General features: G+C 40.4%; 1 protein-coding gene across 1 annotated transcript in view; it reads right to left on the reverse strand.

Annotated features, from left to right (window-relative positions):
• Positions 1–10,546, reverse strand: part of LOC139940390 (TWiK family of potassium channels protein 7-like) — a 32,908-nt gene extending 22,362 nt beyond the window's left edge. Inside the window, exon 1 of the mRNA XM_071936616.1 lies at positions 9,690–10,546. Within this exon, the coding sequence (XP_071792717.1) occupies positions 9,690–10,092 (403 nt within the window). The 5' untranslated portion in view covers positions 10,093–10,546. The remainder of the gene's footprint in view (positions 1–9,689) is intronic.
• Between the last annotated feature and the right edge of the window lie 1,956 nt (positions 10,547–12,502).

Genomic DNA, 12,502 nt, shown 5'->3' on the forward strand with positions numbered 1-12,502 from the left:
AGTGTCACTTAGAGATGTGTAATTTGACAACACACTTAGCAGTTGAGATTTACACACTGTTAAAATCAATTTTAGCTCTCTGTGACAGCAGTGCTTAGTTTTACATCTTTTATTTGTACTAAATGTACATACATATGTCCTACATGTTGTAATAAGCCATGTTGGCCTGTACTTGTACCTTTATATAATATTATTTTTTGTTTGGTTGTTTAGCCACATGTAATCATCTAGACTAGCAGGCACGAGGAGAGCCAGTTAATGGTGTCTTAGTAGTGTCATCAAGGGTTGTCAATGCAGCAGTTAGGAAGTCTGAAGATTTTGCGTTCCTGGATGACATAAAAATCATCTGGGAGTTTGCTGAGTTAGGAACACCAATACTTCAAAGGCACTGCCGGGTACGACCAGCACCTAATCTCAGGCTGTCCTATGTTGGTACATCCCTTGCAGGGGGTTCACATCCCAGTGGCCTGCTTGACTGGGTGTAGGTTTTGGACTTAAGCTGTGTGGTTCTGTTGCACCACTACTCTGCCCAGGTCATTTATGTTTATCTAGTCAGGATATGATGGCAGAAAAAAAGGCAAGTCTGTGGGCTTCTGTGGTGAAGTGCTTGACAGATTGCCTCCAGGCTGACGGGCTCAAAAACAAGGTTGTTGGTTCGGTACATTTGTAGGCGAGATCCATTGCCACAAAGTTTTGGTTAATCTTGGTAGGTGCAATGGTGGAAAGAACAGGTAAGCAGGTGTCAACTTGAGGGCGCCACTATGCCAGCCACATCACTAAATTGAGACCACCATCGCCCGAATTGTTGGTGGTACTGTGGGCAAGGGCAATTGCATAGGTTCACAGGGTGGGTACCAGGCACCCATCCAGTAACTAGTCTGGAGCACTCTGCATATTCGACAGTGGAGTGCATAAGGGGCCAGTGCAGAGGTGTGCAGGCTGGATAGGAGGCACACCATCTAGTGCCAATAAGTCTCTTCAGGATGTTGACTCTAGCTTCAATCTTGGATGCAACATCACTGACGTGGTGAGAAAATGTATGGGAATTTTGGCCAGAGCCACACTGAGTGCCAATGGTGAGCTTGGTGCTGTTTCATCCTCATACTGAGCAGACTGTCTTTAAAGGGGCTTATTGTTTTTAGGTACTAACTATATGGATCCAGTGGCCGAGTAGGTCTTTCTTGTGGGCCACTTCATGTGAACTCCACTGCTGATTAGGGGCAGGTCTCCACCCCCCCTCCCCCCCGACCTGCCGGTTAGGGGAAGGTCTCTCTCTCTAAACTCTGCTGCCCGTTAGGGGCAGGTCTCCCCCTCTGACCTGCCGGTTAGGGCTGGTCTCCTCCTCTGACCTGCCGGTTAGGGGCAGGTTTCTCTCTGAACTCTACTGCCCGTTAATTAGTGGCCTGTGCGTCTGTCTCTCTTACAAGACCAGATTTCAGAATGAGAAAATAATTATAAGGAAAAGACAAGAATCATAATGATGACACAGTTTTAACAGAGGCCTATGAGAACTCTGTGGGTGTTTTTTAGAAGAGAAGACTTGATCTAATTTTGTCACATGGGTCAGTGGACATGATACTCAACTGTCTTGAAACATAAATATGAGACTCAAATTAAGCCTATATAAACATCATTCTTTTAGAGAAGCGAAGACATTTGATTGAAAAACACAAGACTGTGGACATGTCAAGTCCTGAGTGTACTTGCTGTTCTCCTATACGTAGACACTGAATTTTTAAAGCTTAGTTTATCATGCAGGGTAATCGGTAACAGCGTGTTTGTTTACACAGTAAGCTTTCAAAAGGAAGCGTTGATTAATTTTTCAAGATTATCCCCCAACTATAGTGGTCTAATTCATCTATGTCATTGAAGGAGCTTGACATTGAATAACGATGTTGGTCAATTTCCCTCCCTAGATACCGTCCAGCGCTCCGCAATCTGGACTTCTCTCAACGCCTCGCCTCTGTCTTCATGGAGATGGGTAAGTTTCTAGCCCATTATCCAAATATTGAGATAACAAATTAAACTGTACCCCTGATGCAAAAAAAAATGCAAGGGTCGCGTCAGGGTAAACCATCACTGACTGTAAATAAGCGTCACTGACTGTTAATTACTGTCATTGACTGTGAATTTCTCAGATGAATCCGAAAGGTTCAGTCTCATTGTCGCCCTACATGGTTATAAATAAATAGAAGCATTTCCCATCTGGCGCCAAGGCCATTTTACACATAATTTGAATTAGGAATGTCAGTTCGTATAACCTTAAAAACAATTGGGACATTTCCTGCTAAAGATGAGGCATTATAAATACGAAGCTGCTTATAAATGTGGAGTTGAGATGTATGTGGGCGGGGCCTTTTTGGGGTTGTGGATACAGGCTTGGTGGCAAAAGAAGGGTACAACTCGTAGAATACATGTACCTCTATAGATTTGCCTTATATTATAGACACAGCTTTTCTATACAAACGGTTAACAATCCTTGAAGTATTACAAGTATGTTGGGGTCCATAAGAATTGTTATTCCATGTTCAAAGCATACTGTGGTTTGAGTATATTGAAGGGGAAACCCCATCGGTAAAGTGATGTCATAATATGCAAAGCAATTGCACAGGTCCTATGATGATTGGCTTAAACTTTTAGGTGGCTGGACTTCAGTCGTTAAGAGGCGACATACTATGGCTGAACTATTTAGACACATTTAGACAGTTGTATTTAGTGTTTAATTTATGGTCACTGACTTGATATAGCTGCTAGCATTTTGTGCACCCAAGTAAGAACATGATATTACTACAAGGGTTCAAATAATCATCCTAACTTCTAATTAACAACGCGGAAGCCATGCGGAAACGTACCCTGATTGACGCGTGTGTAATTCATTTTTAGAGGTTTTTTGTTTTTTACCACAGGTGTGCTGCACATTCTAGGCCTATAATATAAGAGGTCATAAATGAAATATCTTTGAGTTGAATGAGTTATGACAGTGATATGTGAATTGTTAGGTATTCTCAGCACATTCTTGCTTGGCTGATAATGATGAATATTCCAGATGTCAAATGCTTCTTGAGAAAAAGAAAAAAAATGAGGCACTTGAATAAATAGGTTAAATATTTAGTCCTGTATAGCTTTATAAACCTCAGTTATTCCAAAGTGGGTTGTTGGCTTTCAGATGTTATACAGGCGGGACAGTCTATAGTATAGCATGCCTTTTAGTATTAAGGGTTCTGACCATTTGAGGCGTCAAATTACACTGACTGTTCGGATATGTTGCGCATCTATAAAGGAGCTTGCCTGTATTCGCAATCCACAGTAAAGTCCATGCTATGGATATCACATCCGTAATTTTTTCCCCTACATTTTTGTAATAGCTATCAAGAAAACCTTGCTTAATTAAGTAACCATCTCCATGAGAAGCTAGTTAACCAGACATTAATTCAGAAAACTTCAAGTCGAAATTGTTTCTCTTATAAGGGGTGGGGTATGGGTGTAATTTCTTATGCGAGACAATGTTTTGTAAACTCATTTTTTATTTTTTTTTATTTAAAACAAACCAACAAACTAGTTCGGAAAACACCTTTAAATATTGATTCCAAGGCAAAGCTTGTCATTGAAAATACTGAATCACAAGCCCTTTTCTTCCCCCATGACAAGCCTCACCTATTGCGTATGTTTCTTGACCGTGTTCGTCAGCTGCTATGCCTATAGGTGAACAGAACTTGACCCCCTCTCGCATCCTCACATGAGTCCCTGTCTGAATGATGATGATCGTCTGCAAAGGCGCCCGAGGGCAGCAGGTACTACTTGTACTAATTAAATATAATGTCAGATTGATGACCGGTATGTGAAGTGGGGCCCGTAGCGTGGTAATTAAGCAGGTCGTTGTCACAGTGAACTGGTGATGATCTGCATTTGGGCAGCTTAAACATTGAAGGGAAGAATTAGGATTGGGATAAATCCCAATTTGGGATTTATGGAGATTGGAGAAACAAAAAATGCTTATCCAGTATACAGTTCAAACATGTACCAATCCTACTGATAAAGAACTCCGTCTGACTACTCTATCAATGTTTAATGTTCAATGTGTTGAACATCATATCATTATTTTAAACACACCTCCCAATCACCCCACTAAATAAATAAACAAATAAATAAATAAATAAATAAATAAATGATATACATAAACTTTTCAATTCAAAGTTTAGCCTCAAACATTGAAGTGGTATCACTTGCCTTGATTAACCATACATTGAAACTGAATAATGTGTGGGAAATATTTCCCATAGATTCCCTTGGATCCCTTCAACAATATAATACAGTAATAATATCACTCACTCGGTCGCCCACAGGCTCGGGTATGGCTTTTCCAAGTAAATCGGTCTTCCATAAGGGTGGTCAGTCAATAATTATGCCACGGTTTCAATATGATCTTTTCTAAGCATACCTCTTAAAGGCAGTGGACACTATTGGTAATTGTCAAAGACTAGCCTTCACAGTTGGTGTATCTCAACATATGCATAAAATAGCTAACCTGACAAAATTTGAGCTCAATCGGTCATCAAAGTTGCGAGATAATAACGAAAGAAAAAAACACCCTTGTCACACGAAGTTGTGTGCGTTTAGATGGTCGATTTCGAGACCTCAAGTTCTAAATCTGAGGTCTCGAAATCAAATTCGTGGAAAATTACTTCTTTCTCAAAAACTATGGCACTTCAGAGGGAGCCGTTTCTTACAATGTTGTATACCATCAACCTCTCCCTATTACTCGTCACCAAGAAAAGTTTTATGCTAATAATTATTTTGAGTAATTACCAATACCTGCCTTTAATGTGTAACCATGTTATTAGCTGTTCATTCCTGAAACCAAATCAACTCCTTAGGAGCATGCAGCACCAGTAACTATTTGAGCGCGGAGGTCGGTTATCATTCAGACGAACATCTCTACCCTCGCAAGTACCCATGACTTATGGGTGATGAGAATAAATTGTAATGTTTCACCAACTACCTGTATTTCACAAAGAGTTAAGACTAGTCTTATCTCGAGTTATGACGAGTACTCGTCATAAAACTTAGGACTAGCCTTAAGTTTTAAAGAACTCCCATAGAGTCCAATACATATCTAGTCCTCCACACGCTAGCAATACGCCAAGTAGTCTCGATTTGCGGCTACTTATTGGCTTATTCGTCCTCCAGTGTCAATAATTGAATCATTTAACCTAGAATCTATGAATGAAATCATATTATACGAGATAGCATGGCTAAGCTATTACGCCAACTTTAGCTGGTCTAAAATTACACACTTGTCAACCATTTTTCACACTTTACCAGTTTTAAAAGTACATTGCGTATCTGCTATTTGCGCCTAATTAGACTGTTGTGTCAATACTGTGATATCACGAGTGTATGTTACGAACACATTTATGACCAAGACGGAATTTTGTTTAGCCCCGTGACGTCTGTCACCATTCGTTCATCTGCGGACGTCCAATTTAGTTCGTCTAGTTAGTTGATGCCGGATGTTACATCCCAGCCGAACTAAATCTTGTATGTCAGTATGGATATAAATAATTTACGAATAACGAATAACACTGTTTGATTAACCGCTGCATGTGTATGGAATGCTTGCCTTGCAATGTAAGTTTAAAAACATTGTACTTTTTATAAGTGACCTTGTAGGTGTTTCCATAGTAACGCACATTGCTCATTTATGTCCAAATGGCTTTTAAAGCTATTTAAATAAACCATTTATAAACAGAACGAATCATACCATTTAGCTAATGAGAAAGCAATCCTTTAATTTTTTTATCGTCTGGGTTGGATAGACCCTGACTTTGTGTTGCGGTACAAGCAACTTAAAGGGAAACGCTTACCTTTGGTGCTTTCAACTGTAGTTCGTTTTATAGATACAAACAGTAAAACTAACCTGTGAAAATTTCATTTCATTATGAAAGATCATCGCGTTTTCGAGATATCGCCATAAATCCGTCGCAGTTATGTATGCAGGAAGAACAATACGAAACAGGAATACATAATCTGAGAAACATATCTGTTAGGAACGTTTCTCAGATTCAAATTTGTGGGGATACAAACTGATATATTTTTCCATAACCACATTGCAATGATGATTCACGCAAAAATTATACTATCGACAGCTGCTGTACCTGATCAGTTTTCGTTGCCGTTTATTTTCAGAGTGATTGACAAACCTGTACATTCCCTGCTATTTATAATTCCAATGTAATGTCCTCTTAACATAAATGTCCTATCAGACTAAAGAAAGCTTCCCCTTTTCGCGCCTCTCTAACATCAACGGGTTGCTCCATCTGATGTGAACTCCAACTGCCCATACCGCCATCTCAAAAATTTATAGAGCATCAAGGATGGTTGCCACTGATGCGAATTGAAGGATGTGCGCACTTTTCTTTGGTCAGACCAGCCTGTCTTGGCCTTGGTGCATTTTAAAATAATTATCGAATACTCTATAGTTTATATTTTTTTAGCGCCCTTTTCAAAAAATGGCCTTGCCTTCTAAAAAATTAAATTCCTTACATCGTGATATCTTGTTTCCACTTCAGAAAGGGGAGGGTGACTCGGTCGGCCGTCCCATTTGTTTTTAATCAACGTGAAACTGAAATTATCAATTTCCAAATGACAATATTGTTTTTATTATGCGTACGAGCTCTTAAACAAAAACAATACTCATCTTAAGGGTACGGTAAATGTAGCCAAAAGTCAAAAGGAAAATGCATTGTCATCAAAAATCTAAAATGTTTGCTTATGCATTTTCTTTTCTGAGGGTCTGTATATATCTTTGAAAAAGTAACCTCTTTTGCTTTTGTTTAGGAGAGTTAATTAATTTTGTGAGAATATGGGTTTTTACACTACATGGCCCCAGGGGTTTATAAACAAACGCATTGTGTTGATATGAGGGCGAACTATACCCCCTTCCAGTGATAGACGAGGAAAACAGGAAATATTTTGTTCATTTTAACAGCCATCAGTATAATGACAGCACTGACCAAGTCTTCATTACTTCAAACACGCGAAATGAAACTATTGTTTACGGAGAAAGAATTTGTTATAATGAATTAATTTAAAACAATAGATAGCACGTAACTGGGATACCCTGCAGACATGACGACCTCATCATACCTCAGTACTACCCCATCACGAACAACCTTGTACATGTATTGCGAATTTAGTTTTTCTGTAAGGAGTTCTGGATGCGCTATTTTGAGTTTATTATTTACTGTTTTTGCTTTTGGGGTTTATCAATGCATGGTGTATACCAATATATTGTTTAATGAGCTCATCAACATGTGCGGGCATCCCCTAAGCTTGACTATATTGAAATGTCTGCGTTTTTTTATGCGTCTGATATGTGATCTGTTTTTCTGAGCCTAGGCGATTGAGATGGATGAACTATTTAATAACTCAGCGTTTTACCTATACCACAAAAACTTATTGCCGTCGGCCATACTCTACGGATGTAGTATCTTTTAAGAGGCGTTCCGGTTCGCCTTTGAAATCACAATTTCTCCCAACGATTCTCCCTTCTTTTCTTATTTTAATATCGGATTGGATTCGAGCCCTTGATTTTCCATAATGTTTTTGCATTACACCTCAGCTCATTTCACATGAACTGTTTCTTTTGAACTATTGGACAGCTGCGCCACGTGAGTCATAGGCCACACATAACATATAATGGGACATGCTTCTTTTAAAAAGGGTATGAAGTTTAGGAAGAAACTCATTCCATTTTGATGTAGCAGTCTCATAAGTGTTTAGGAGTTGTATTTTTAGTTTCTACCATCACCACCGACGTGTGATAAGCATAAGTGCTTTCCGAGTCCATTCGTCAAACGCTACTTTAGGAAACAGTGTTCTTGGGTCGAAACGTGTGGCTATTAACAATGTGTGCATTATTTAACCATAGAGAAAGGACAACAGATTTAAATACCCTGCAGTTCATTAATTTTAATGGTCCCTGTTTTCTAGTAAAATAAACCCGAAAACCCGGAAGGGGCACGTTTTATGAGTTGTCAAGAGCTTTGAGCACGCTCATGTGCTGTTGTGATTGCTGCCATTTACAAAATCAGCTTGTGATGTTGAGGAACTCAAAATGTTGTTTCCACGATTCTTCATACAAGTCGACCTAGCCTAAACCCCAATTAAAACCGGCAGAAAAAGACAAATTTATCGTGACGTCCGTAAAGCCGAATCGGCAATTTCCTAGTGATTTACCGGGCTCGTCAAGTCAGTATTGGGCCCGTTTTTCTCTTCTTTGTATGATAATATCCAGGGGGTTTTTACGCCGCGATTTGGCATGACAAATTGCCCAGTGTAATGGCTCTTCGGTCCTGAGGGAAATTACAGAGTAGAGACCCAAACGGATGTATGCTTTGCTAAAAAATCTATAAATGACCCAAAATGCTTTCCTGTGCGAATTAATCTTCATCCTCCATTAAATTTTAGTATTGTCTGGAATAGTAACCGACCACAGTAACGTGATTCCCGGAGGTCAACACGAATGTCAGTATAAATTTCGAGACTATGAATTTTATAATGATTAGTTGAAGTCAAAGGATACCTTTAGTTTTTTTAACAGTTCGATTTTTAAAATCCTATGTTTTGCCGCTATTTGGCATGGCAAATTGCCCAGTATAATGTATCTTCGGTCCTGAGGGAAATTAAAGGAACACGTTGCCTTGGATCGGACGAGTTGGTCTATAAAAAGCGTCTTGTAACCGTTTTCTATAAAATGCATACGGTTGGAAAGATGTTGTAAAAGTAGAATACAATGATCCACACAAATTTGCCTCGAAATTGCGTGGTTTTCCTTTTACTGTGCGAACTAACACGGTCGGCCATTTATGGGAGTCAAAAGTTTGACTCCCATAAATGGCCGACTGTGTTAGTCGACGAGGTAAAAGGAAAACCGTGCAATTTCGAGGCATGTTTGTGTGGATCATTGTATTCTACTTTTACACTTTCTTTCTACCCATGTGCATTTTATAACAAACGCTTTTCAAAGACCAACTCGACCGATCCAAGGCAACGTGTTCCTTTAAAGCGTAGAGACCCAAACGGCCGTATGTTTTGCTAAAAAATCTATAAATGACCCAAATTGCTTTCCTGTGCGAATTACTCTTCATCCTTCATTTAGCATTGGCTGAAGTAGCAACAAATTACACGCAGTAACTAAATTCAATGAGGTCAACACCAATGTCCGTATACAAATTGCGGGACTTTTGATGAAGAGTTAAAAGCAAATTTTACCTTTGGTTGTTGGAACCGTTCGAATGTGAAAATCCTATGTAAATGTAGATTTCAAGGAAACAGGTCGCAACAGGACAAGGCTTTCGACGGTCAGTCCACAGAGACCCCCGACAATTTCACAACTTTTTTTAATAAACTCCAGAGAAAAAAATATACAAAATGGCGAAAGAGATTGTCTTAAAAAACAGCTTCAGAAGTTGGGTGAAAAGGTGAACAAATGGTGGCTATGGTTCATAAATGGTTTATGGCCATGGTTCATAAGATTGTCAATAACAAATTAAACTTCAAACCGTGCCCAGTGCGTCACGAGCCATAAGTACAGCACTGCATTTGCGTCAAAGAATAGTTGATAACTAGATCGGAGAGGATGTACTGTGGTATTATTGTTAGCCTATTGTTTATACTTAAAATCTTACCTATAGTGGTGATGGTTGTCATGCAGAAGAGCAATGAACTTGCGAAAGACCAGGCTCGTTTACTTTGTATAGCCTGCATCCGAGCAATCTTCCACTCCGGCCGAAAAGTGCTATTCAACACTTCTTCCATCATCGTGTCAAATTCCTTCCCGTCCGCCGAAGTCACCACCCCCATCGGTACCGCTCCGCTATCGCCGGAACTCGTAGTGTTCTCGCTATGCATTCCATACTTTTCCTTAAGATGTTGTATGTCTGTTTCGAACACTTTCACGTCACTTGTGCCGGACTCCAGTACGGAGAAGACTACTGCACCGAGGATGAGGTAGCCAGCGAGGAGTGAAAGCACGATAATGTGAGGAACAACATTGCGGATAAACCGCTTGATCCCAGTCACTACACCCATGCCCAATAAAATTCACCCGACTTGAATGTGTACAGGCAGTTTGGGGAAGCAATTAACAACTGCCTTTTGAACCAAATGAATTCACTGCTATCAAGCACTTTCCAGCGAAGTTTGATTCTTGCAAATCAGCCGAATGATGACCACAACGTTACTCTCTGAAGTTTAACCGATTTCCAAAATACCTCTCAGCTGCAAAGTCGTAGAGTGACACCATCGGCAGATGCAGACATCTCTTTCCAAATTCCAAGTATACAAAATGCACAACAGTCTCTTACGACACTAAGTTAGAGATGTCTGTCTCACTGTTGCTCAGCTTAATTACACGCAAAGGGCAGCGTGAACTTTTAAGATAAAGACAATGACACCACCACATCATTGGCCACCGTGGAGCAACACACGCGAACGCATTGATGAGTTGCCTTTCCAGTGAGTGTCATCTACCGCAGCGAGGAGCGATCACTCCCCGTCGTTTTACCGAGAGGTTGAACTGAGGATGGTCATGTACCATCGCTAACTCAATTATACTTCATGATGATGGCACGTGGTGTTGGCCTATCGTAAAGAGGCGACCATACTAAAGAGGACGGCAAATGACTGTCAATTATCATACGACGTGCGGTGTACTCGTGCGGGTGCACTCGTGCGTGTGCCCTTAATGGCAAAAGCCAACTTACGGGGTACTTTAAAACAATGGAACAATGTTTCCTCAATGGGGTTTTCTTTGTTCTAGTGGTACAACACAGAGGTTTAATATGAAAATGGAAGACCAGAACAACAATGATTAGTTACCCGTTACCACCATATGCAATGATGTGAGTGTGTGAGGGGTGGGGGCAAATACATCCAGATTAACAGTTCCGCCTTTCATGTCTTAGGAAGTTTACCACCTTTGGTGTCATTTGGCTGGCCGGGTTGGCCTAGTGTATTCCTATCTTTGGCTTCCACCTCTATGACCCCGGTTTGAATCCCACTGTTGGCACTTTTACGGGATCAGGTTTCTGTACCTACCCGACGGTGTGGTTTCCCCTAGATTATTTCTCTGTGGTTTTCCTCTCACATCTTAAAGTGAAACGCCCTTCCTTGTCTTCTCATCATGGGGTTCTTGGCTTATACAGCGATTAAGTTCTCTTTTCTGAAAGCCCTTGACGTCACAACCAGAACAAATGAAATGAAATATGGAGTTAATTAGTAAATCTGTGCACATTTCTACGTTTAATCCTGCCGGGGTTGGGCACACCTTTTAAGAGCAGTGTGCAATTCAGCCCAGCATGTCCCTGACAATCTGTGACACGAAACCAATCTGTGGCTGAACATGTCTGATGAGGCATAGGTCGGCTTGTTAAAAGCTAAAACGTCTAATTAGGATAGACGGATGTCAGCAGGGGGAGGGAGGGGATGGGGTTAGATTAAACAGAGTGGTTGCTGGAATTGTTTTTCAGAGATGATTGCTCATGTTTCCACCAAAACAAATGCTTGACTTCACCGACTGATATTAAAAGTTACCTTAAAGAGATGTTCCAAGGGTAAATTATAACTTGTGTAAATGCAATCGTTTTCCAAATGCCAGTGTATTGATGATGCCCTAAGTGTGATTTTGTTGACACCGGTACGTCTCGTTACGTCACATTTCGCCCAGAGATCAAGGGTTGGCAAATTTGTTGTCTAGGAATTGTTTGTTTTTCCATTTGCTAAGTTTGAATGCATTTCAGTCAAAAAGGCATTGGATTTGAACTGCAGTCTGACGTACAAATTCCACTTTGGAATGTACAGTCTTATTTCTTGTCATAAGTATAAAGTGACGTAATGTTTATTGCTCAGATGAGTATGAATTAGTAATATCATAACTAACACCAGTGTAACGTTAGTTAGGAGCTGTAATAAATCTACACTTAATGGTTTTTTTTTTTTTTTTAAATAAGTTGTCCATCAACTTGACATTGGAGCCCTTGAAGGAGCCCTTGATTGAGCGCTTCTGTTGAAGGGTGCCTCGTGTTTTCCTCTTTAAGAGGCCCGCGATGAATGTAGTAGTCGGCAACCTATGCTGTATTGGGTGTCCATGAGCTAGATTTAATGCACCGTTGGCTGATGTTGGCCATGGCACTAGACCGAAGATGATTGCTTTTCAATCTAACGAACTGAGAGAGGGTGAGAAAGTTCGATGTTATGAGGAATTCCGCCCCAAACAATCGTGGCATGAATTGAACTACGTCCTAGTTTCGCAAGCAGAGCAAGCTGCAAGACCAATCATCAACCCTTTACCTGAGCACCATCCGAAAGATGCAAACTTTTAAACTTGAGTGCTATACTCAAATTGTCCGAGTCCAAGTCCCTGTCGGCCGAGTACATTGAATATGGTACTCGAGTAGTATTCGAGTCACATTTTGTTCGAGTCCGAGTCGGGCTTCTTGTT

This window comes from Asterias amurensis, chromosome 8 (assembly GCF_032118995.1).
Source record: "Asterias amurensis chromosome 8, ASM3211899v1".
Classification (NCBI taxonomy): Eukaryota; Metazoa; Echinodermata; class Asteroidea; order Forcipulatida; family Asteriidae; genus Asterias; species Asterias amurensis.